At 50.8% G+C, this 26,703-nt stretch overlaps 1 protein-coding gene across 1 annotated transcript in view; it reads left to right on the plus strand.

The window, feature by feature from the left end:
- The window catches only part of LOC146796542 (actin, cytoplasmic 1-like), a 173,318-nt gene that overhangs the window by 110,261 nt on the left and 36,354 nt on the right, over positions 1–26,703 (plus strand). The window contains exon 4 of the mRNA XM_085629160.1: positions 5,724–6,159. Coding sequence (XP_085485286.1) covers positions 5,724–6,159 — 436 coding nt within the window. The remainder of the gene's footprint in view (positions 1–5,723; positions 6,160–26,703) is intronic.

Genomic DNA, 26,703 nt, shown 5'->3' on the forward strand with positions numbered 1-26,703 from the left:
CCACCCCAGCTGAGGGCCACAGCAGCTCGGAGGATGACTTCCTTGTGGAGGCGGGTGTCAGCAGCCAACAAACCCCAGCTAGTGAGGCTGTCCCCGCCACCACCACCATCACCATCACCAACCTCCCATCGGCTCCTATCCCAAAGGTCCGTGGAGGCTCCCGTGTTCTGAAGCATGTCTCCTTTGTGCCAGGCACTGCACCCCCTGCCCCTGTGTCCCCTGCTGCCCTGAGTGTGGAGTATGTGGACTTGCTTCAACAGATCCATGTAGGGCAGACATCAATGCTGAGTGTCCTCCATGCACACACCAGTCTGTTGACACAACTGGTGTCGTTCATGGAGTGCATGTCATCGGGCATGTCTGTCCTACAGAGTACCAATCAGTCCATGGCCTCCTCCCTGACGGCAGCAGTGTCCCTCCTCCAACAGTCTCTCACCCCTCCTACCCCTGCCCCATCCACAATTCCCAGTACCCTACCTGTCCCAAGCACACACACACCAGCACATTCACCCAAACCCACAGGCACGGGCAGCACATAAACACCCAAACCAATGTCTAGACGTGCATGCAAGCAACCTCAGGGGACTGATCCCACACTCACAGGGGATGGTTTGCAAACACACACACATCCACAACCACTCCGCAGTCCTCCGATACCTCTTCCTCCAAGACCCCTTCCCTTGCCTCACCTACAACCCCATCTCCCAAGAAGCTCTTCCTCTGTGACCTTGGCCTCTTCCCCACCGATCCAGCAGATCAAGCATACAAGCAGAAGAGAAAGTCCCCACACACAGAGGGGAGTGCCCCTCACACCCAGACGCCCTCCCCCAGGCGCAGGTAGACTGAGGCCCCCACCCGCAAGTTCCCCCAGACCCGCCCGCAGCTCCACGACACACTCTCTGTCCTCCATTCCCCAGGCCACCACTCCACAGGTTCCCCCACCCACAGATACACCATCCCCAAAATGCTCAGGCCCTCCCCCCTACCACTTGCTCTTCCACCCCCACCCCCCCGGTCAGCCTGTTTGTGCCAATGGTGTGGGGACCGTGGCCCCCCTCTGTCCTGCCGACCTCACCTGAACCCCATTCCGCTCCCATGGAGTTAGGCACTGCAGTGGAGTCCACGACCACCCCGTCTGACTTGGGCACTGCAGTGGTGACCCAGTCCACTTCATCGGACCTGCCCACTGCATTTGTGCCGGCACCCACACCATCTGACTTGTGCCCCACAGGTGTGACTGCACCCACTATGGCCGACACCTCCACTGCAGTTGCCAGTGACTCTCCTGCACTCACCACCCCTTCACTGCCTCCTTCTGCTGAGCCCTGATCCGGTCCCTGCGGTGCCTGGCCTGCCCCCATGTATGCTCCTACGAGTGGATGTCCCCTGTCCTTAGCAGTGCAAGCAAGCAACGTGTGACAGTTGTCACTCACACCCTATTTGGACTTTGGATATGGACTGGCCACTGGCCTTTGTTTTGCATGGACTTTGCATTTGAATTTCACATTTGCTGAATAAAGCATTTGTAGTTATCCTTGTGAATATGATTTAGCTGTACATTATGTTGATGATGTTTACCATGACCTTGCTGTTATGATGCTGAATTTTCAATGTTGAATACTGAAGTGTGGATGTGATGTACTCCATGTGATCCATGAGATATGTATCCTATTCTGGTCGGTATCCATGTCATCCTTTGCAGCAAACTGGGTGTGTCATGATTAACAATTTTTGCACATAGATGTAAACATTTCATTTGCATGGTCACATCTGTGGCTTGCACCCATGCACATATGATGTGCTTCCCATTGTCAATTTTGTCTATTTCCCTGACTGTGGGCACATCTCCACTGGACATGCAGGTGTGGGCATCATTGGTATAGGAGCAACTGGGTCCTCTGTGCAACTTGCTAGACATATGTATTGAGTATGTGCAGATGACTTAAGGGACACTCCCATACCCAGGCTGATTTGACCAGAGCCTTCATTGGGAGGTAACTGATGGCTGACTGACCAAGTGTTCTGCTGACATGACTGAGACCTGCTGGGACTATGTTTGGCACAGCTGAGCTTCCACAGGAGTTGAGTCCCCTCAAGTAAGTGTGTTGTTCCGTGACATTGCCTGGGCCCATGGTGTGTTTTGTGTGAGCATGTGTGTGTATGTCCACATCCCTTTTTCTACACAGGCTGTGTTCCCTTGATATGTTCCTGTTGTTGATGCTTGCTGAGTTATCCTATGTTCATCTCACATCTTTGTCCTGGGCTACCAGTTATGTGGGTGCATGACACATGTTTATTGGTGTGTCATCATTGGGATGTCAGTTCTGAGTGGTGATGATGTGGTCAGACGTAGATGGGACACAGTCAGGGGTCCTCATGGCACTTGTTTGTTCCCAATATCATGTAGTTGTCCCTAGGTGGTACCTTTTGGTGATTGAGACATATGTATGTATGTGTGACTGCTCCCACTTGTCAGGTTCAGAGGTGCAATGTTGGCAGGTGTCAGCATGTGTGCCTTGTGGTTCTCCTTGGCTTCTGCATTGTCCTGGGACTGTGGCAGGGATTCCGAAGGTTACGGAAGCTTTGACGTCATGGCCATGTACCGCATACTGTGCAGTATGTCTGTCATTCACCATGGTTGTAGACTGTCCTTGTGTGGTGAGTCTGTGCACCTTAGATTCTCCCAACATTACTGTGTTTGTCATGGGTGTGTGTGCAATGTCACATGTCCATGTGGCTTCACTGATGCACAGTGGTGCAGTTCAGGGTGTGTGGTGTTGAGGGTGGTCAGATGTGAATGTTTGCATGGCTCGGCCCCTACCTCCCTTTTGTCCCTGGATGACGGGCCATGCTGAGTGATTTGTGTTTGTGTAGGTGTGATGTACGTTTGTGGCACAGGACACATATCTGAGTTTCACAGTTTGTACGACATCTACCTTTGTCATCACAGTGGACGTATCATGCAGGCTTGTGTCACCCCAATGTATGGTCCCTGGGGGTAGTGCTGTTGTGTGTCACTCTCTTTCTGTTTTAGTTGCTGTTCATTCCAGCTTGTGTCACATGTGTTTGTTGGGATCCCTTTCATCTCACAATGCCTGATTGCCCACTAAGGGGTGCCCAATTAATGGGTTACTTTTGTATGGCACTGTGTCCACATCTATGTCATTGTGGTTCAGCCCCCCTCATGTGTTGTGTAGTTGCCTGGGGATACTGAGACACACACACATGTTGTGTCAGATGGGCAGTGTGAGGTTTCCTGTTTGTGTTTGTGCATCTGCACCAGTGCATTGGTATTGCTGTTGTGGGCCATTGGCTGGATGTTGTTTGGGGGATTTTCCCTGCTGTCCCTGTGAGTCATATCTCATCATTCTGCACATTCCTCCTGGTTGTTAGGTCCCATTGCTGCCATAGAATGGGAGTTTGTGACTTTACACCTACAGTCTACACAGGATGTATTGATTTGTGTGTCTATTTTCGAGATGTGTGTATGCATTATGATGGTCACGTCTGCTTTTGTGTCATTGTACACTGTATGCAATGTCAGCCCCCATGGGTGGTGCTTGTCTGCACATGGCCGAGAGTATGTTTGATTTTCACAGCACTGTTAGCCACACCACATTTCTGTGGGTATGGGACACAACCACTACTTTGCCACAAAAGTGTTTCATGTGTTGGGACCAGGATCATACATGCTGTTTGGCATTTGCAGCTTTTACCATGATGACACTTACCTTTTGGTCACTGTGATGATGGTGGGTTTAGACACCATTACCACAATGCTCAACATTTGCTGCAGTTTGGAACCCCACACTTAACTTTTTTTCTACACTGTAAGATGGGGTTAGTGCACATTGACACAGTGCTATTGTGATGCTTGACTTGTGTAGGCCACACTCAGTTTTTGGTCACACATGTGATGGGAGTTACATTGTATGTTCGAAGTCATATTCACTGTTGTAGGCATTTGTCACAGACTACGCACTGTTGTCATGATGTTATGGGGGATATATTTTGCTGACATACGTAATGTTGGTGTATGATGGATGTGTGGCACGTCACCCATCCTATGGGTGTTGATATTGATAGTCACACAGTACCCTATGAGTAGAGGTGGCAGTAGTGATGGGCAACAGGTCCCCTATGAGTGGGAGTGGCAGTAGTGATGGGCAACAGGTCCCCTATGAGTAAGGGTGGCAGTAGTGATGGGCAACAGGTCCCCTATGAGTTGGGGTGGCAGTAGTGATGGGCAACAGGTCCCCTATGAGTGGGGGTGGCAGTAGTGATGGGCAACATACCCCCTGAGTGGAGCTGGCAGTAGTGATAGGCAACAAGTCCACTATGAGTGGGGATGGCAGTAGTGATGAGCAACATACCCCCTATGAGTGGAGTAGTGATAGGCAACAGGTCCCCTGAGTGGAGGTGGCAGTAGTGATAGGCAACAGGTCCCCTATGAGTGGGGGTGGCAGTAGTGATGGGCAACATACCCCCTATGAGTGGAGTAGTGATAGGCAACAGGTCCCCTGAGTGGAGGTGGCAGTAGTGATAGGCAACAGGTCCCCTATGAGTGGGGGTGGCAGTAGTGATGGGCAACAGGTCCCCTATGAGTGGGGGTGGCAGTAGTGATTGGCAACATACCCCCTATGAGTGGAGGTGGCAGTAGTGATGGGCAACAGGTCCCCTATGAGTGGGGGTGGCAGTACTGATGGGCAACATACCCCCTATGAGTGGCAGTAGTGTTAGCCATGCAACCCCTATGGTGGCCAGTTGCTAGTGGACAGGATATGGATCCCCTGGGTGTGTATGACATTTGGCGGGTATGTGTCGTTTGTTTGTGTGGTGGGTGTCTGACTTACAGTCTGCGCCATCCGCGTCTGTTCCTGATCCGGTCATAGATGTACAGTACTGGTATGGCCTGCGCGATGGAATTCATGATGTGTTCGTCTTGTACACGCTGCTTGTTGCTCCGTCTCGTACCCGTTGCTAGCTGGTCCGTCTTGTAGCCGTGGATTGTGTTCTGGCGCGAATCGTACCTGATATGCTGCTTTCCCGGATGCTGTGACATGCTGTACGTGGCGACCCGTCCAGCGCGTATGATTTGCACATCGTACTTGTCCGGCCGGAAACTGCTGTGGGAACTGCTTCCGAGCGACTCGAATCGGTGATCGGAGGTACAGCTCGTACGGGAAATGCTGCTGGAATCGCAGCCTACGTGTTGGTCGGAATTGTGTCAGTTATGTGCATCGTACTTCATTGCCCGGACGCACCGGCTCCCGGAACGTGTCGGTCGCAAGGTAAGGCTACGAACAGCCGAACCCGGATCGGAATCGACCCCTTAGACTTCAAATATTACAACAGTTTTTTTTACATAAACTAGTTTCCTACTGTCTGAACTTTTGAAAATTTAATTTTCAGACTGTCAGAGCTAGAAAATAACTCTATTTTACCCAGAATAGTTAACATGTTTCTCCCTGACCTCCCATCCACATTAAGTGCCTTAATGGATACGAGCTGTGATTGATTGCAATAAACCTGCAGATATTTTACTCTCTATTGGCCAAAATCTTGCATGATATTTCTGGAAATGCTATCAACAGTGTTACCATTAGCTCAAATAGTTATTGAAACAATAGCGTTTTCTGATGGCTAAAATAACCATTCTCTGTCATCCAACATTTGCACCATTGTTTGTTCTCTAATTGCATTGTATACCTTTTCTTTTTCAGGTCATGTTTGAGACCTTCAACACAACAGCTATGTATGTGGCTATCCAAGCAGTCCTGTCCCTGTATGCCTCTGGTCCTACCACTGGTATTGTGATGGATTCTGGTGATGGTGTCACCCACACTGTGCCCATCTATGAAGGTTATGCCCTGCCTCATGCCATTCTGCGTTTTGACTTGGCTGGTCGTGAACTGACAGACTACCTCATGAAGATCCTGACTGAGAGGGGCTACAGCTTTGTTACCACAGCTGAAAGGGAAATTGTGCGTGCCATTAAAGAGAAGTTCTGTTATGTTGCTTTGGACTATGATCAGGAAATGAATGCTGCCTCCTCGTCCCCGCTAGAGAAAAATTATGAGTTGCCAGATGGTCAGGTGATCGCTATTGGCAATGAAAGGTTCAAGTGCCCAGAGGTTCTTTTCCAGCCATCCCTCCTCGGTGAGTCAATATCAATGCTCTTGCTATTATGTGATAATGTGGCTGCAGGATTGATCATGGAACTTTTGTTCTGTATTGTGGGATGTTCATTAATATTCTTAAATAGTGAATATCTGCGTCTGTCTGCAGGATCCTGGAACAATGTTTACACTAGATGGATCTACCTGCTAGGAAGAGCATGCTGGTGACAGTGCAAAGAGCTGGGCTCCCTCATGACAGAAGGCATGAGGGGTGTTATCAGAGGAATGATGGGAAATGATAATAGTTTTTAAAAAAAGTCTTTTTATTGGTTTTATTAACAAAAAATACACAAACAATCGGCAGATCACATTTAGCTAATATCAGACATGGTTGAATAGGGCATTCTATTAAGGCCACAAAGCAATTACGGGAAACAGCACCCACAACAGAGAGAGTACTCAGGGAGACAATGGGTCATCATCAAGAGGGGCAGTATGTGCAACATAGATATCTCCTCTATATGAGTTCCACTTGGCCCACACTCTGGACCATTTTTGGGGGCATCCTCTTGCCACATAAACAATTTTCTCTTGAAACATACACCAATCCAGGTTACGCCTCCACGTTGCAACAGTTGGGGCTGTTGGCCCTTCCCATAATTGAGCAATGTCTCTTTTGGCCACTGTGGCACCAAGTGTAACCCACAGCCTCTCCGCCCCTATCAAATCAGTGGGCTCCCACACATTGAGTAGACATCTTCTAACCTCAGGGCGGACGGGTTTGTACAGGACCTCACTCATGACACTATGGATTCCTCTCCAAAATTTCTGAATTTGCTCACATTCCCAGAGAATATGCATAAATGTGGCCACCTGTCCGCATTGACGCCTACAGTTAATGTTTTCACCACGCCCCATACGGGCCAGCTGCGGTCCCGTGATATAGATCCGGTGGAGAATTTTCAGTTGTATCAGACGGAGACGTGCAGAGATCGCCACCTCCCTTGGGGAGGCCACCGCTTCTCTCCAGTCCTTGTCATCTAACTAAGAGGCCGTCCACCTCCCACGACTCACGCAATTTAATTAGAGGATCCGGTGTGTTGTTAACAAGTTTTTTGTAGGTTAAGGAGATAGCTTTCTGAGGAAGCAGCCCGTCTAGTAACCTATCCTCCAGTGGGGAGGAGTCAGGAAGGGGGGAATCCTTACTGATGGCGGTGGTTAAGGCATGACGGATCTGTAGGTAACGAAAGAATTCTGTAACCGCAAGCTCATACTGTTGCTTCAGCTGGCTAAAACTGAGCATATGACCCTTCACCCACAGGTCACCCACACGAGAGATGCCAATGAGGTCCCACTTATCGAAACCTTTAGAGGAATGGAGACTACCCAGTTGATCTGAGTCCCATAGGGGGTCGCGAGCGTCAGCTTATGCTCCCAGCCTAAACTTTTGTTAACTGAATGCCATACTTGGACCGAATGGGATGAGAGCCCAGTCAAGTGGAGGTTCTTAGGATTAGCATAGAGAGCTCTGTTGTACGACCCGCCCGGTAGCAGCCATCTGTCCATGGCATATCCCGGATCTCCCAGAGCCCGATACATACCCTAATTGATGGCAGCGAAGTGGGCCGCCCAGTAGTATTTCTTTATGTCAGGGAGGCTAATGCCACCGTCATACCAATTAAGGGTTAATTTGTGAAGCGCAATTCTAGGTCTCCCGTCCCATAGCAACTGCCTCTGTAGGTCTTCGATCTCTTTAAAATAGCGCGCTGGAACTGAGACGGGATAGTTCTGAAGGGCGTAAAGGAAGCGGGGGAGGGACATCATCTCAAAGAGAGCGGCTCGCCTGAGCAGCGAGAGAGGAAGTGCCCTCCAGGTAGCCACATCACGTCGCAGGCGCTGCAGGGGCAGGAGCAGATTTCTCTCATAGCGGAAACGGGTGTCGGCTGTGACAAAAATCCCCAAGTATTGGAAACCATCGGACACCACCTGTATCGGACAATCCCTGGGAAGAGATGGAGTCCCACCAGACAGGATATAGAGGAGAGATTTCCTCCAGTTGATAGAATAGCCCGAGAATCTCCCGAAGGACGTAAAGATGTCTAAGACACATCTGAGGGACTTGTTAAGCCAAATAGAGAAGAATGTCGTCTGCGTAAAGGGAGATGCGGTCCTCCCAGTCCACCGACCACCGCAGACCTCGTATGGCCAAGTCGCACCGGATCCAGGCAGCTAAAGGCTTCAAGGACAGGGCAAAGAGCAGGGCGACAGCAGGCACCCCTGCCTAGTGCCTTGACTGAGAGTAAAGGACCCTGTAGGAACCTGGGGTCACCAGGCCCTAAGGGCGGTAACGTGGCGCGAGCCGGTCGGGCAACCAGAGGGCTATGTGTTAAGCAACCATACACCACACACTCCTCATGGACTAGGGACACACACAATAAGTGACGCCACACTGTTTTAAATTATGCAAATACTTCAAGTTTATCCAAGTATAGCTGGTCAGTTGCAGTTCAGGAAGTAACAAGGCGATACATGCATCATAATACCATCCATCAGTAAATACGGCAATCTTGGCGATATTTATGCAGTGCCTAACCTCATTCAGACACCCACGGCAGTTGGCTAAGTGCGGGTGATTATAGCGCTGTGCGCGCTAAGCGAGGCCCTTCCCTGAACAGGCCGTCTAACACAGCACGATACTCGTAATGGGTGACATCGGGTACATTAACATGGAGCCTGTGGAACTGAACGCTCCTCGTAATCGATGGCCCCTAATCCTGTGAAGCAAAGCATATAAAACCAAGCGCTACGCGCAATCATTTACCTGGGAATACATTTGAGCAGGGCATATAACACAACGCGCTACTCGCGATCATTAGCATATAAATACTTTCGAGCAGAGCATATAACATAACACGCTACTCGTGATCTTCGGCATGTAAATACTTTCGAGCAGAGCATATAACATAACACGCTACTCGTGATCATCGGCATGTAAATACTTTCGAGCAGAGCATATAACATATCACGCTACTCGTGATCATCGACATGTAAATACTTTCGAGCAGAGCATATAACATATCACGCTACTCGGAATCATTGGCATGTAAATACTTTCGAGCAGAGCATATAACATAACACGCTACTCGCATTCCTTGGCATGTAATTTACTTTCGAGCAGAGCATATAACACAGTGCGCTACTCGCAGTCCTGGTCTCTCCAGCTGGGGAAGCAGGGTCGGTGGCGTGAAGCGCCACACGAGGGTAATGTCAGTCAGTTCTTTGGGCGGCTTCCAGTGGGGAGGGTGACCGGACTTGAGGAGCGGGTCCCTATGCTCCGGTGCAGTTCACAGAGCACCGCGCTCAGTATTACAGAAGGGGGGACTCGGACAGGATCCCTCGGCGGGGTCTCTCCGTCGCGCAGGCAGGGGAGGGGACTCCCACGGAGGGAACAACCCGGGCCAAGTGCGGTGTGGTTTCCAGACCAGCAGGGGGCGCACCAGGGGGGATCGCGGCCTCCGGGCTTACCTCCGTCTCGGCGTCAGCAGGCGTCCGTCCTCACGACGTTGGGGGAACTCGGCCCCGACCTTGCGCACCTCCTCACACGGCTGCGACGGCAGCGACGGGGCCCTGGTCTTCACCTGGGCCTCGCGACACAGCAGGGCACTCCTCCAGGCCTCCAGGCCGCGGCGGTGAGCGCGCTGGCTTCGTCGTCGCAGGGGGGGGCTCAAATTAAGGATGGGGGTAAAGTGCTCAGCGGAGCACGCTGCCGGGGGTCCCAGACCAGGGCAGGGAGCGCGGGGGTCACAGCACTAGTACCTGGTCGATCCCCGGTGACTTGGCAATCGGCTTAGTATTTTGTTCAATAGGGTAGCTTGGACACGCAGTCTCAGCTCTGGCATTCAAGGCTTACAGCTCGCTCTTGTCATGCAGTCTCAGTTCTTAAAGTTAGGTTTCAGTTCTCAGTTGACAGATGAAGTCTTTTGGCGCAGATGTATCTGGCGCCCTTAAGGGGTTCTGTTACAGGGGGTAGGAATGGAGAGGGCGACTAGATCCTTCCTAGTCAGGCTGGCAGAGAATCTCTGGGTCCTCCTACTACTGGGCAAGATCAGTGGGATTCACAGGGCACCTCACTCACTTAAGAGGCAGTACCTAAATCCTGTCACTCTCAGAGGCATAAGTCCCTGGCTAGGCCCTACCGCCTACACTCCTGGTGGATTCTTCCAGCTCTGCTTCACCCCAATGGCCAACTCACCACAAAAGTTTCCCTCCCACTCTTAAGTAGCCCTAGGTCAGGTGACCTCTAGCCAAGGCGGCAAAAGTAAAACCCCACCTCCCTTCTAGAAGGTTCCAGCACATTCCAGGAGCTTCCCCACTCTACCTATGGGACAAAAAGGCGGGCTGGTGTAGCAACATTGTTGTGGGTCCCAGCCAGCTCCTGGCAGCTAGGGTGCTACTATGAAAAACGACCACCCTGCAGTAGCAGGGGTCGGTGGCAGCCATCTTGGGAGAAGGGAGCACCTGCACCTTAACACTGCAAAAACGAAAAAAATGAGGGAAAAAGGGCCAAGTCCAACATAACCCCCTTCCAGCCAAAAGCCAGGGCAGACCGATCAATGCCTTGATGGTCTTCCCTGCTTGGGGCGAGAAAAGGTGGACGCAGGCCCGCAACTGCAGATTCTCTTCCACTCTGGAACCCGATGGTTCCCTCTCAATCCTTCCTGGACCAACGAAACCACCCCACTGGGGCTCCCTAGCTAGTTGTGGCCAGGACCGGCCCCTGGGCCGTCCAGATGTCTCTGGCCCGGGTGATCTCGCGGAGTGGGGGGCAGTAGCCCCAGGCCTGTAGTGCCTGTTGACCACTCCGGTCCTCCTCCTTGCAGTCCTAAACTGCCTCTGATCCTTCCTCCTGGGGTTCACACCCTTAGGCTGACCAGCCTTCAGGGGCGAGGCTCTCCTCCGCCTAACTCTCCTTCTGGGGTTCCTCACCCTACCCTGCGAGGCACCCTCAAACCACCACTTCCTCCTCAGTCTAGGGCCTTGACCCTTCAACTGATTCCTCAACCTAGGGTCTAAACCCTTAGGCTGAGTCGGTGCCCGAGGCGAGACCTTCCTCCCACTGCACCCCCTCCCAGAGTTCCGCACCCTCCCACCTGGAAAGGTACCCCTGGAAGTCAATATTGGGGGGACACTGTTAACAGCCGTCCCACCCTCCAGGTCAGGCAACCCCTGAACCTGGCATCCCAGCACAGGATCTAAACCCTGCGACTGGGCCAACCCCAGAACCTCAGGAGCGCTGGTTACAGTCGCCCTGGGTCCTCCTGACACTAGGGGCTCCCCTGCACTGGATGGCACATCGGGACAGCCTAGGCTCCCAACCTGGGGCTCCCTTGCGGAACTCTCCAGGCCCTGAGACTGCGGTTGGGGCACCTCGGGACACCTCCCCGTCTCACGCCTTCCTATAGATAGGTCGTGAGGCCCTACAACCCTCTCTCCCTGGGACCTAGCTGGGCTATCTGCCACTTCTCCCACCTCGCTGGGTTGGGAGCTCCCTGCACCACCCCCTTCAGGTCCACACCCCAATGCTTCCTCAGACACCCTGGTGATGTCATCCTGGGGTAAATAAAATTCTAGCTCCTGTGGAGCTTCCGGTATGCTGCCACCAGTGTCCTCACTGGACACACTCATCTGGAGGGCACGCAGCTCCAACTCCTTCATCCGAAGCTCGTGCGCCATCCTCCTCTCCTCCATTGCCCATTTCTTATTCTCTCTTTCCTGTTCCAGTTTGGCTAGCTCCCACTTTAACTGCCTCTCCTCCCTCCTGTCCTCATACTCCTTGGGAGACGCGCTCCTACTAGACCCTGTCCTACTACTGGCCCCAGAACGTCTCCCTGGGGGCACATTTTCAGACATATCCACGTTCAAGAGGTCAACCACCTCCTGGGCGCTCTCCTCTTGAGGTGCATCTGGCGCCTCCTGCCCCTCATCCCCTCTCCCTTCTGGGTGGGCTTCTACCCATGCCCTAATGGCGGTGCGGAGTTCCGGTCCTTTGGCCTTCCGCATCCCAGGCACCCCCATCCCCTGCCCGAACTCCCTTAGTTGCTTCACAGTGTACCCCTCGAGGTCAGCTAACCGGAATTCCATTCTAGCAGGTGGGGACCTAGACACTAAGGAGAAACATTCCTAGGGTATAGGCAACAGTTAACGGCTCACCAGGCTTCTTGCACTCTCAACCTGGACAGTGGAACTAACAATGCAGCAATCAATGTTTTTAGAGCTTTGGAACACAACAGGCGTTTAATTGTGGCGCCCTTCGCCTCACGGAAGGGTGCTGTATGGTCACAGGTCCCAAGGATCCCACCGCTGGCCACCAATGTAGGAACCTGGGGTCACCAGGCCCTAAGGGCGGTAACGTGGCGCGAGCCGGTCGGGCAACCAGAGGGCTATGTGTTAAGCAACCATACACCACACACTCCTCATGGACTAGGGACACACACAATAAGTGACGCCACACTGTTTTAAATTATGCAAATACTTCAAGTTTATCCAAGTATAGCTGGTCAGTTGCAGTTCAGGAAGTAACAAGGCGATACATGCATCATAATACCATCCATCAGTAAATACGGCAATCTTGGCGATATTTATGCAGTGCCTAACCTCATTCAGACACCCACGGCAGTTGGCTAAGTGCGGGTGATTATAGCGCTGTGCGCGCTAAGCGAGGCCCTTCCCTGAACAGGCCGTCTAACACAGCACGATACTCGTAATGGGTGACATCGGGTACATTAACATGGAGCCTGTGGAACTGAACGCTCCTCGTAATCGATGGCCCCTAATCCTGTGAAGCAAAGCATATAAAACCAAGCGCTACGCGCAATCATTTACCTGGGAATACATTTGAGCAGGGCATATAACACAACGCGCTACTCGCGATCATTAGCATATAAATACTTTCGAGCAGAGCATATAACATAACACGCTACTCGTGATCTTCGGCATGTAAATACTTTCGAGCAGAGCATATAACATAACACGCTACTCGTGATCATCGGCATGTAAATACTTTCGAGCAGAGCATATAACATATCACGCTACTCGTGATCATCGGCATGTAAATACTTTCGAGCAGAGCATATAACATATCACGCTACTCGGAATCATTGGCATGTAAATACTTTCGAGCAGAGCATATAACATAACACGCTACTCGCATTCCTTGGCATGTAATTTACTTTCGAGCAGAGCATATAACACAGTGCGCTACTCGCAGTCCTGGTCTCTCCAGCTGGGGAAGCAGGGTCGGTGGCGTGAAGCGCCACACGAGGGTAATGTCAGTCAGTTCTTTGGGCGGCTTCCAGTGGGGAGGGTGACCGGACTTGAGGAGCGGGTCCCTATGCTCCGGTGCAGTTCACAGAGCACCGCGCTCAGTATTACAGAAGGGGGGACTCGGACAGGATCCCTCGGCGGGGTCTCTCCGTCGCGCAGGCAGGGGAGGGGACTCCCACGGAGGGAACAACCCGGGCCAAGTGCGGTGTGGTTTCCAGACCAGCAGGGGGCGCACCAGGGGGGATCGCGGCCTCCGGGCTTACCTCCGTCTCGGCGTCAGCAGGCGTCCGTCCTCACGACGTTAGGGGAACTCGGCCCCGACCTTGCGCACCTCCTCACACGGCTGCGACGGCAGCGACGGGGCCCTGGACTTCACCTGGGCCTCACGACACAGCAGGGCACTCCTCCAGGCCTCCAGGCCGCGGCGGTGAGCGCGCTGGCTTCGTCGTCGCAGGGGGGGGGGCTCAAATTAAGGATGGGGGTAAAGTGCTCAGCGGAGCACGCTGCCGGGGGTCCCAGACCAGGGCAGGGAGCGCGGGGGTCACAGCGCTAGTACCTGGTCGATCCCCGGTGACTTGGCAATCGGCTTAGTATTTTGTTCAATAGGGTAGCTTGGACACGCAGTCTCAGCTCTGGCATTCAAGGCTTACAGCTCGCTCTTGTCATGCAGTCTCAGTTCTTAAAGTTAGGTTTCAGTTCTCAGTTGACAGATGAAGTCTTTTGGCGCAGATGTATCTGGCGCCCTTAAGGGGTTCTGTTACAGGGGGTAGGAATGGAGAGGGCGACTAGATCCTTCCTAGTCAGGCTGGCAGAGAGTCTCTGGGTCCTCCTACTACTGGGCAAGATCAGTGGGATTCACAGGGCACCTCACTCACTTAAGAGGCAGTACCTAAATCCTGTCACTCTCAGAGGCATAAGTCCCTGGCTAGGCCCTACCGCCTACACTCCTGGTGGATTCTTCCAGCTCTGCTTCACCCCAATGGCCAACTCACCACAAAAGTTTCCCTCCCACGCTTAAGTAGCCCTAGGTCAGGTGACCTCTAGCCAAGGCGGCAAAAGTAAAACCCCACCTCCCTTCTAGAAGGTTCCAGCACATTCCAGGAGCTTCCCCACTCTACCTATGGGACAAAAAGGCGGGCTGGTGTAGCAACATTGTTGTGGGTCCCAGCCAGCTCCTGGCAGCTAGGGTGCTACTATGAAAAACGACCACCCTGCAGTAGCAGGGGTCGGTGGCAGCCATCTTGGGAGAAGGGAGCACCTGCACCTTAACACTGCAAAAACGAAAAAAATGAGGGAAAAAGGGCCAAGTCCAACAGACCCAGATCGTTTGGTGTTGACCACCACTTGCGCAAGAGGAGCGGAATAGAGGAGCCTGACCGATGAGATAAACTGCGGGCCAAATCCCAATTTGGAAAGTACTGCAAACAGGTAGGGCCATTCTATAGTATCAAAAGTCATAGAGGCATCCAAATACAGGATGACAGCGTCCTCCTGCACCGTTCTGGCCCGCTCTGTCACCCCATGAACTCGTCTCAGATTTAGAGCAGTGTTGCAATGGGGCATAAAGCCTGACTGATCTGGGTATACAAGGGAATCAATCACTCGTGATAGGAGGTGGCTAGAAGATGGCAAGTATTTTAGGTTCTGCATTGATCAGGGAGATGGGTCGGTAAGATGCGCAACAGTGCTTTGGTTTTCCCTCCTTGGGGATGACCACTATCGATGCCAGCCGCTGGTCTGGTGGCAGCTCCCCCTTTTTCCTACTATCCTCGACATGGCTCGCAGATGCGGGCCAATTTGTCTGGGCACAATTTATAGAGCTCAATGGGCAACCCATTGGGCCCCATCGCCTTACCCGGCTTGAGAGTCCTGATCGCCTGTGCGATTTCATCGCTGGTCATATCGCTATCCAAGTAACTCGATCATCTTCAGAGAGGACCGGGAGATTGATGTCTCTGAGATCAGTCGAGTCCACCTCGAGGAGAGACAACTGCGTCTGATATACTGCGGTGTAGTGTGCGGCAAACTCGCCGGCAATGTGAACTGGGTCTGTGATCCTCGCACCCAAGTCGGTCATGAGTTCAGGCACGAGGCGGCCGGCTCGCTCCTTCTTGTCCAGTCAGGCGATGAGTTTCCCAGCTTTGTCCCCCCATTCGTACACTCTACCATCTCTCTCCCTTCCCCAGGACTTGGCACGATCCGTGGCAATGGCTTTATATTCATCTGTCTTTAATCGCAAAAGATGCTCTGCTTCCAGGGTACCCTCCCTCCCCACGTCTGCCTCTAATCGTATGACGTCCCTTTCAACTGCCTCAAGCTCTTTGGAGTTCTCCTTCCCAACTCCCGCCACAAGAGAGAGTGCCGCCCCTCAAACCACAGATTTGAATGCCTCCCAAAACGTCTAAGGGGAGTCTACAGAGCCAAGGTTCTCACGAAAATAGCAATCAATCGCTTTCTGTAGGTCCGTGCAAACCGACGGGTTCCGAATGTACCAGGGATTAATGGGCGCCACCATGTCAATTCGTTGGTCTCCCAGCACCAACCTGGTCCACACCGGAGAATGGTCAGATATGCCTCGCACTAGGTGACGGACCTCATGTCTATGGAGTAGCTGAGAGGCCGGCAAAAGTGAATAGTCAATGCGGGAGGAGCTGTGATGAGCTCCAGAGAAGAAGGTGTATTGCAAGTCCCCGGGATGGAAAGCCCTCCAGGCGTCAGACAGGCCAAATGCCTCAATGAAGTCGGGGAGACAGCTATTAGAGGGCCCCGTAACACGTGGGGGCCGACGGTCTAACTCACCAGACGATACAGCATTGAAGTCACCCCCACTAAGAGAAAGCCCTCCGGCAGGGAAAGGAGCAGGGTGCCCAGATCTGTAAACGTTTAAGCTTGCAGTCCCGGCGGGACATACACCGACACCAGGGTCAATGCTCTACCCTCCCACTACCCAGTGAGTGCGATATATCTCTCACGTTCATCAGCATATGTAGACTGGGCTGAGAAGGGGAAGGAGTTTTTAGCCATGATGCCCACTCCCCGAGACCCACTAGTAAAGCCCGAGTGGGCAAGGAGCCTGTATCCCCATCTATTTAGGGCTTTACACATACTCCCAACCAGATGCGATTCCTGAAGGAGGACTACCTCCGGAGAATGCAGTTTAATATACTGCAGGACAACAGTGCGTTTTAACTTGTCTCCCAGCCCATTCACGTTCCAACTAAGTAAGGTGAAACTTTTGTCCCAGTGCGGTCCCATGGTGGAGTGCTGAAGTGGATTCGTATCCCATAGGCATAAGAAAAGATAAAAACCACATCCAAAGCCATGTGTATCATTAGAGCCGATATAACAACAAAGAACAAGCCCATCCCCCCAAGCCCCTGTTCAACACCCGCCTCCCTGTCTCCCTGCATCTCGGGCAAAAACCAGCCCAGTAAACAAACTGCGCAGAGTGCCTGTTGCCCCAAAAAACACCCACACAAGTTAAATACGGGGATTAAGGCCTGCACCCACCCAACTCACCCCTCCACCCGAAAAATAAAGGGGGAAAAGAATAAAGGAACACAGTGTACTAGTCCTGGAGTAGGAGGCTACCCAAGATCAACAATTAAGGATGCATAGTCCGCAGCGTAAGCATGCACAGGTCTATGATGGAGCACCTCCCGCAAGGCCCGGGGTCAGAATTGCCAGAACACACAGGAGCCCCATAATAGAGTTAGACTACCTTTGGGCCAACATAACACAAAACGGCGGTCGTCACCAGGCTCAGCGTGGGATGTGCTCCCTGGCGTCTCTCCAGCCCTCCAGCCAGTCCGCCGCCACCTCTGGATGATCAAAAAACCAGGTCTTCCCATTCGCCTCTATTCTAAGTTTGGCAGGAAAAAGCATAGAGTATTTCAACCCTTTGTCTCTCAAAGATTTTTTAACAGACAAAAATGACCTCCGTTGCCTCTGCACAGCCTGGATGAAATCCGGGAAGAAGGTTACAGTTGAATTTTCATACTTGAGAGGCGGCGAGTTCCTGGCATGCTGCAGTATCACGTCCCGGTCTCTGAAGTTCAGGAGTCTCGCCAGGATGGGCCGCGGCAGAGCCCCCAGCTCTGGGCGACCTCCCGGGTCTCGATGTGCTCTTTCCACCACGAAGAACTTCGAGAGGCCCCTCGGCTTGAGATGATTTTGCACAAGGACTTCAACGAACAGGTCCGGCATCTGCCCTTACGATTTTTCCGGAACACCTACGATGCGGGCGTTGTTTCTCCGTGAATGCCCTTCATATTCATCCAGCTTATCTTCCGCAAACTTTTTAAAGGTGTGTAGAGCCTGGACCTCAGTCTGGAGTTGCGAGACATCGTCCACTAGACTCTGAGCAGTGATCTCGAGTTGTTTGACTTTTTCGTGTGTTTTGGCGAGATCTGCCCTAATCAGAGTCACCTCCACCGTGATGGCATCGGTGCGCTGCTCCATGGATGCGCACACCCCTGCTATGGCATCCATTACATCTTTAAGGGATAGTTCAGGGAGTGTGTTCTCCGACCCTCCAGTAGATGCAGGTCAGGCCGGGCGCTCTGAGACGAGGCCCTTGGGACAGGTATACTTGTCCAGCTTGCTCTGCTGCGCCGCCTTTAGGCCCTTAGCACTCGCCATTGCTTCCGTCACCAAGGGGCACAGCCGTGTATTCTGCACTCAGCCGTGGGGCTCCCCACCGAGACAGTCACCAGAGAATTATCAACAAATAAGGGAAAATCAAGCCCCTTACTAGCTGCAAATTGGCTTCTCCCCGTGAGTGCCCCCCCAGGAGCCACAGGCCGAAAGAAGATATCTCTCCCGCAGGTCACCATGCACCGGACACACCTCCGTTGGTCGCTCTGGGCGGTTGGTATCGTACCCACTCACTCTCCAATTCACACCGGCACTATTCAGGGGCCCCCTAAGTCATGCACCTGCAGGGCCGGGCCACGATGATCAGTCCCCCGGGGCTGCACTACTCACCGCCTCTCTGATGTGGCCCTCCGCCCCTCCGTCCGAGGCAAGACCGCCCCCAGGGGTACAGCAGGAAATCCCTCGTCTTGGCGACTCGCGGACCAGGCCGCAAGTCGCGACGTTGATTCGGCGCATGCCCGCCCCACGATGTGGGTACGGCGGCACCAGCAATCACCGCAGTCCGCGCCCACTCGTTGCAGACAGGCGTCAATCCACGGCAGGCAATGCTCTGTTCGCCCACCTCCGCCAGAGACAGAAAGCGGACCGGAGGGGCCACAAGCACCTGGGGCAGCCGTTCCCCACTTCAGGGTCGGATTTATAAGGCGGATGGAGGGGTTTTCTGGTCGGGTGGAGCGGAGCTGTCCTAAAACGCACCATCACGCTGCAGCGCGTAACCACGCCCCCGGAAATGATAATAGTTGAACAGAGTAAGCACATGTGTGGAACCACAGTGCCCATGACTGATACACCTGCCTGTCTAATAGGGGATCACAGCTCCAGCACCAGACTCCAACATACAACATGTGCATGAAAATGCCATTTCCCACCATCAACATGAGTGACAAGGACATAATACATGGTTGAGTCCTGCCTGATCTGTGGTCCTGCCTACGATCCTCGACCCAATCACTGTGTTTCAGTCCTCTCATATGTTTGAGTCTTCACACCTTTGCTGGCAAACCTCTTTCTGGCCATCAGATTACCTCCTTAAGCACCTCTCTCTAAAGATGAGCCCGCTACAGCCGTTCCTTCTTGCCTCCACCTACCTATTTCAACTTGCCGTCCTGCCTGAATTCTGCAATGCCCTTTTTTCTGTCTACCTGCTACACAGGGAGCCTTTTCCAACATCTCCCTACCAGCCTCTACCTTCCTGCCTTGTACAACCTGTAACTATCAGTTACATCTAATGTATTGCTTTCTGGTCCTCTGTCTGAAGTCCCGTGTAATGCTTCTATCCTAAATTTCCTTTGTCACCTTTCTCTACCCGTCTCCTTGTGTTTGCTGCACACTGCCTGCCAAACTCTGTGTTGCTGCTTCCCCTTACCTCAGAGTAAATGATGTGGAAATAGTTGCAGCTATTGTAACCCCTGGCGATGCAGACGTTCCATGATAGGCACCAATGTTACAAACCTCCCCGATCTCATTCCACACAACGTATGGCTGATGATTTTAGGATTAGGCTGTAAGGAGTCACGTGTAAATATACCGTTCTACCATGAGCCTAACTAATTTTACATTCTGAGGAGTGGCCATTCACACCTTCACAACCCCATAGCTCGTTCATCCTACTTCCACCAACGTTCCACCAACTTCATTACAAAACTCTACACCTTCCATAACACAATCTCACCTCTCCTAGCACAGAGGTGTGGTTCAATCTGCATCTTCTACATGCCCAGATTCACAGCGTCTGATGAAGGGCTCTGCTCTTTTTTTGCATATCATTGAAACAGCTACCCACCTAAAAAAAGGATTCTCCTAATGTTCTACATTTAGAATTGATTCTGCTTACAGGTTGTTCAGACTATTTGGGTCCACAAGGGATGGAGCCAAGGCACTGCAATTACTACATGCTGAATCCAATTGTATTTGTTACCTTTATTTTAATACTGCCACGAATTATACTATAACTTCTGTGGCTCTATATGAAAGTGAGTTGGGGTCTTTATGAGACATGCTGACAACATGTAAAACATCTGAAGTAAGCAAATTTATTTCAATGAGTTTATTTTATGCATGATTAAACTCTCTGAGAGTAGAAAGTAAAACAAATTAAAAGTGAGTTTAGTAGTTTGTGTGCATCAGTGGATTGTAAACTGTAGGGCATATTGCTGGCAAAAAGAAATGGTTTTAAATTGTAAAAAATGGTAGGATGAAGAGGTGGGTTCAGAGCTTGACAATACTAGGAGAAGGCACATCCTATATACAGGTAGATCAGAGGACTCTGGAGCACACCTTGCTTCTCTTTATCTTTATTCTCTGAGGATTCTGTGTAGTAAATATTTGGGCTCCTTTTCTTCTACCATCTCTCTGTATAAAAGATGCCTAACAAACGTAATTTTTATGGAAAGGTTATACAAAAACACAGAAACTACATTTTCACTGCATCCTTCAGGCCAGCTAATCTGTTGTAACACCCACTGCTAAATTTATTAGGCGGTATAGTATCGCAGAAAGAGTGCTGTAACCATATAACCTTCAATGGGAAGAGGCCATAATGTCCAGGCGTATGTATGTGTACTATCTCTCTATAGACTGAGAAGACCATAGGAGACTGATAACTATGCTACCCTTCCCAACTAAACAGTCCTCCTTTCTGAGTGAGGTTAAAGAAAAATGTTATCAACTGGGAAAGAATTAAAATGTGCATTTTCTGTGTTAATCCTGAGCAGCCAATCAGGAGGACGAGAGATGTCGGATATCCATCAATACATTTTTCAAGGTTATGAAATATTTGAAAAGTTATAGTTTTGATATGTTCGCCCTTATACCTGCAGATGGATGTCACAAAATAAGAGGGGCTCCATGCCAGGATTTAAAAAAGTTTCCTCTATGTTCAGTTGCATCAGGCGACAATGTATGTTATGTGGCTGAATAAATACTCAGGCCCCCCCTTTCCTACTTATTCTACTGTAAAGGAGGTAAAAGAGAAAACATATATTATATATATAATATATATATATATATATATATATATATATTATCTACTGGCGGTCGCCAGTAGATAGTTATAGTTAGGACCACGTTTCCATAGGAAATCCGCAACATTCTATTTGGAATAACTTTGGCGCCGGTCTACGAATCCTCGCGAAATTTTCAAAATAGGTGGGGCGCTATGCTCCGCTCCTACCCTGAAAGTCTCGGGGGGATTCCTCAAGCGGGGGCTGAGATAAAAGGGGGGTCCCAAAACGCGTTTTTCCCATGCATTTTTCCATAGGACCTTTAGACACAGCTACAGCCCGAACGGCTGAACAGAGTTCCTTGAAATTTGGCAGAGAGGTAGTCTACAGGTCAAGGAAGTGCCTTTTGTAGGTTTGGTGTAAATCTGTTCAGTAGATTCTGAGAAAATAGCCTTTAAATCAATATATATATCTGAGGCAGCTTACGGTGCGCTTACCGTGCGCTTACCGTACGCGTACGGTGACGTGCGCGAGCGCGATTCTGATTGGCCGTTAGATCTTAGTAAACATTCGAATCGGTCGAAACCAGGAAGCGGCGGCCGCCATTTTCTCTCTCGCACTCTGACAGGGGGTTGAATAACAAAGGGCAAAAACATGTAAAGGGGCTGTTTAGACAGCTCCCAAGCACCTAGCCATGTTGAGGGAGTCCCCAACGATCCCCCAAGTGAAAAAAGGCAATTTGAATTTTTTCGAAAATTTCGCCGATTACGCTTACCGTACGCGTACGGTAATAAATAATAAAAAAATATCCACACTCTCCCCACCCCATGTGCAAACGGTGCCCCAAGGGCACCATTTGTGCATGGCATAATTTAGTTAAGCAAAACATATATTTTACCTGTCACAACGATGCTCATTATATGTCCTCCATGTGCGCACGGTGCGCGAAGCGCATCGTGCGTTCATGACCCATCTAGCGTAACGTGGGCACGCGGTGCGCGAAGCGCACCGCGTGCTCACTGTGCGCGCACGGTGCGCGAAGCGCACCGTGCGCACACGGAACGAACTGCGTTAAGTGGGCGCGCACGCCGCGAATGGCGTAAAGTAACTTAGCATTTAAAAAACCGTACAAATTCACTGAAAAAACCATAGGTTTCACACACGTTATAGTTAGGAATTAGCATTTAAAAAACCTTGCAAATTCACTGAAAAAACCATAGGTTTCACACATGTTATAGTTAGCTGGACATTTTACTGATAAAAAACCAATGAAATTCCCCCGTTATAGTTACTGTAGGCAACTATAACTCACGCGACCGTAATCTTCTGCTGATGACATATGTGTCTTTATGAAAAAAAAATATTTGTAATATATGTATAGCTAAAATTTAATGGAAGAAGACATGGGCAAATAAGTGTCTAAATACAGTATTAGCATCAGCAGAGGATTACGGTCGCGTGAGTTATAGTTGCCTACAGTAACTATAACGGGGGAATTTCATTGGTTTTTCATCAGTAAAATGTCCAGCTAACTATAACATGTGTGAAGTTTATATATATATATATATATATATATATATATATATATATTTTTTTTTTTCTTTTTATTTAACCTGTAATGTGTCCTCATGTAATGCAACTGGTGCTATGTAAAGCGCTCTGATACCCGATTCGGGTAAAGTTTGCGCTCAATAAAACTCTGTAAAAAAAAAAAAAACCCTGTCATATGGCCATTCCCTATAGGTTTTTGGAGGAATACAAGGATGAAATAAAGTTTGCCTTTAAAGAATAGATGATTGGGGATGCAAAAAGTTAACATATATTTTATTTCCTTTATTTTCCTGGAAGATGTTTGTCTTTAAAATACGGTTGTCCTAAACCAGAATTAATTGTAAATCAAGGGCATATTAGATCCGAGAGAACGCCAAAGCTATCGAGAATCTGTACACTGTTGTAGATCTAAGCTCAGGTGACTCACTCAGAGCAATGACCCTCTGCACCATTTCCACAACTAACATGTTCCTGATTAGGGCAGTTGAAAGAGGGGGGCGTGGCTTGGCTCCAGCCAAGATGGCCACACCTTGATCGTGCTCCGACGTGCCTAATACTTTAAAACCTGACATTCGTACCTAACTTTTCACACATCTGCCCTAAAAACAAGAGCGCACAGCCTCAATTTACCCTGCAGACTGAGCCCCGGGCGACTGCGGTGTTGGGCGCCCTTGCTGTGATACAGGCAGGCTGTGTTTCCCTGCACCGGCTCAAAGAGAGGAGGAGCATCCGACCCCACAACCATGCGGCAGCTATGTGAGGGCTGAAGTGGAGCACCGCCGTACCTCGGGTACCCTCTCTGGCTGATTTTGCCCGTCCTGCCTGCCAGAGAGCAACAGCGTGGGGCCCACGCCTGGCTGTGGCGCGGGACCGAGACATATGGGCCAGCTATGGACAGGGACTTACAGAGGCTCGCTGTGCTGGCATGTGAGGAGGCAGGCACTCTGGCCCGAGGGCATGCAGACTTTCCCGGACTGTGTAGCCCAGCTGGTGTCTGGGTGGAGGCCCCTGAGGTCCAGACAAAGGAGATACGATGCGGCATTGGGTGCTCAGAACCCTGGGAGCTGCCAACGTTGAAGAAAAGGCACACGGATGCTGGGTTAGAAGGTTCCGTTGCTGATATTGTACCCAATATTCAAAGGATAGCACAGGCGGTGTGTTGAACTTGGCAGCCCCCACTTACTCCGAGACTGCTATTGTGCAACTGCTGCTGCTGAGCCGACAGGAAAAGTGCTATTGGGCCCTGAAGACCTGGGGGTGTATGAATTCAGTTTCACTGTAGACTGGGGCTTTATTCCACCTTCCTCATCTATCCCTCGTGGACAATTGGCCCTGGGGGATTTCTTTCTGCGCAGTGAGCTGGGCCTGAGTGCTGGCTGTGCTGTTGAACCCTATTGAGGTGAGAACTTGCTCACTTGGGACCTGCTTAATACGCCTGGGGGCCGTGGCGTTACAGGCCTGAAATAGCAGAGGCGGCAATACCTGTCGAATCATGTGTGCACGAGGGAGTGGATCCCCATTGGAGAACTACACCATTGTGGCCCCTAGCTGGACTCGCGCTCCCACCACTGGGTGGAGGCGGGCTGATACTCTGTGGGCTTCTGGACCAGTGAGGGGCTGTGCAGGCGACCTGCTGGGATAGCCCACGGAGGTGTGTGCATCTGGAGTGGAACTCGGCCTCTGAACTCAGCTCTGGGCTCCCATGCTGAAAGGGCCTGACTGTTGCTTGACTGATCCTACTACTCCCACCCGAGCGCCACACAGCACTGGCTCTGATAAATTCGAGTCCATTAGGGATTGAGTCCGACCCCTTCTCTCTCATCTTCTTCTTTGCTGTCGGCTCTCCGAGGCTATGGTGAAACCTAAGAGACAGGCGCAAGTACAGTCCAACAAGATGGACAAATATGCAGGGACTAAACCATCCTTTGGTGTGGCGGGCCTATACCGAGGCATCCCTCTGAGGTATTATGGCAGCAATCTGTGACCTTAAAAGTCCTCTGGAAACCAAAATAGATGCTGTAACTGTTGACGTTACTCTCTTAAGGGCTGATATTAAGAAAATCACAGGGAAAGTCACCACAGCGGAATCATATATCCACCTGCTATAGTCTACGTCCAAAAAGTAGGCGGAACAAGTTCAATACACACAGTTATGGCGGCGAATCTTGAAGATCAAGAAGGCAGGGCGCACAGGAACAACATCAGAGAGGTGTGGGTCTCAGAAGGGGTGGAGGGACCCAACGTGGACCTCTTCCTCGAAGACCTATTGTCAAAACTCTCCGTCCCAAGCGCCTCTCAAACTTTTTCTCCATTGAGCAGGTGCATAGGGCACAGATAGCACCGCTTAAGTCCTGGGTTCCCCCAAGTATGATTATTGTCTGGATTATTAATCACAGAGATTGTAATGCCATGCTACAGGCTGCTCGCTCCCATGATGATGTGGCATACAAAAATGCCACAATACGATTTTTCCAGAACTTTACACAACAAATAAAGCCTCAGTGCCAGAGCTTCGATGAAGTCAAGAGGTGCTCCAACCTGCTGTATATGGAGCGGCTGCGAGTGCTGGAAGAGGGTAAATCGAGGTACTTCAATACACCAGCCGAGGTGCGGGACTGGATCGAGGGCTGGTGCACTCCTGGGCGAAGGGCCCAGTGAGAAGCGAGGAGAGGAAGCCCCACTGGACAGCAAGAAGACACTTCGCCTGAGCACACTCAGGAACATTCCACTGAAGGAGATATGACTGGGGTCTGCCTGCGGACCTGAATGACCCTGAAAGCACTGACCCCCTGGTCACTATAACCGGTGGCCGAGGGGCACAAACTGGTTGAGTGGGTTGATGATCGAGATGCCTGGACCCGAGCACCCCAGATATAGCTATGATCACCAGGGAGCAAATGATGGATGATCCTAAGGCTGAGAATAAGAGATGATCTGGGATACATATATGAGGTAATTTTGGTATGCTGTGGGGTTATTCATAATATGCACAGTCATCTAGAGTGTCTTGGAGGCGCCGGCCATCCTTTACAGACACTATATGTTACAGTTCGGGCGACAGGCGCTCTGCAAGTTGGGTTGGTGGGCGTTTTCAAGCCTACTATGCCGGGTAGCAGGGTAAGAGGAGTTTTCTTGGGGAAGTCAATTAAGTTATATTTTGAAGGTTCTTTCATGATTTGATATGTTTTTGCCCAGTGGAATGGGACTTGGAATCCCTCAGTAGGGAGGGAACAGGTTTTTCACCTGGCCACACACTAGGTAGGACTGCCACAAAACACGTCACCTCGTAGAAACTCGTATTCACTCTGATTTGAAGATCTAGACATGGAATGTCAATGGCCTAGGCAACAAATTAAAATGCACTATTGTTTTACAGTATATCCTCAGGCACGCCTCAGAAATAGTTTTTATACAGGAAACTCATTTTAAAGGTAACCACAATAGGGCATTAGACCGATTTGGTTACTCCCTGGTGGCGCATGCGGGCTTCACCTCCAACTTGAGGGGCACAGGCATACTAATGAAATGCTCAGTACCTTATACATCTGGCCGAACATGGAGTGATCCACTTCGTAAGTTTGTAGCACAGACAGGCACATGAGAGGGACGTATACTTAACCTTTGCTCAGTTTACATGCCATCAAGACTCCATAGGGAAACCTTCCCAGAACATAGCACAATAATGCTAGAGATGCCTCCTGGTATGCTGATACTTGGAGGGGACATGAATGCGACAATGGACCTAAAGAGAGATAGAATGACCAATACAACGGAGGGTACTGACGCTAGTCTGCTTTGAGCCTTTGTAGATGCTATGGGACTAGTAGATTTGTGGCACAAACACAATCCCACTGCACAATAGTTTACTTACCTCTTGGTGGCACATGGTAGTTTCTCCCATTTGGATCACATACTCATGCACCACACGCATGCATCACACTTGCTGCACGGTATCTCTGATCACTTCCTGGTAGTGGTGTTGTTCTCGGGTCCCATTAGGGACATGACGTTGCCCACTAGGATAGATCCCTGACATCCAACAGACAGAAAATTCCAAGACAAAATACAGGAACAGACGGATCAATATTTTCAGGAGAATGAGGGGGCGATCG

This window comes from Triturus cristatus, chromosome 10 (genome assembly GCF_964204655.1).
Source record: "Triturus cristatus chromosome 10, aTriCri1.1, whole genome shotgun sequence".
Lineage (NCBI taxonomy): Eukaryota > Metazoa > Chordata > Amphibia > Caudata > Salamandridae > Triturus > Triturus cristatus.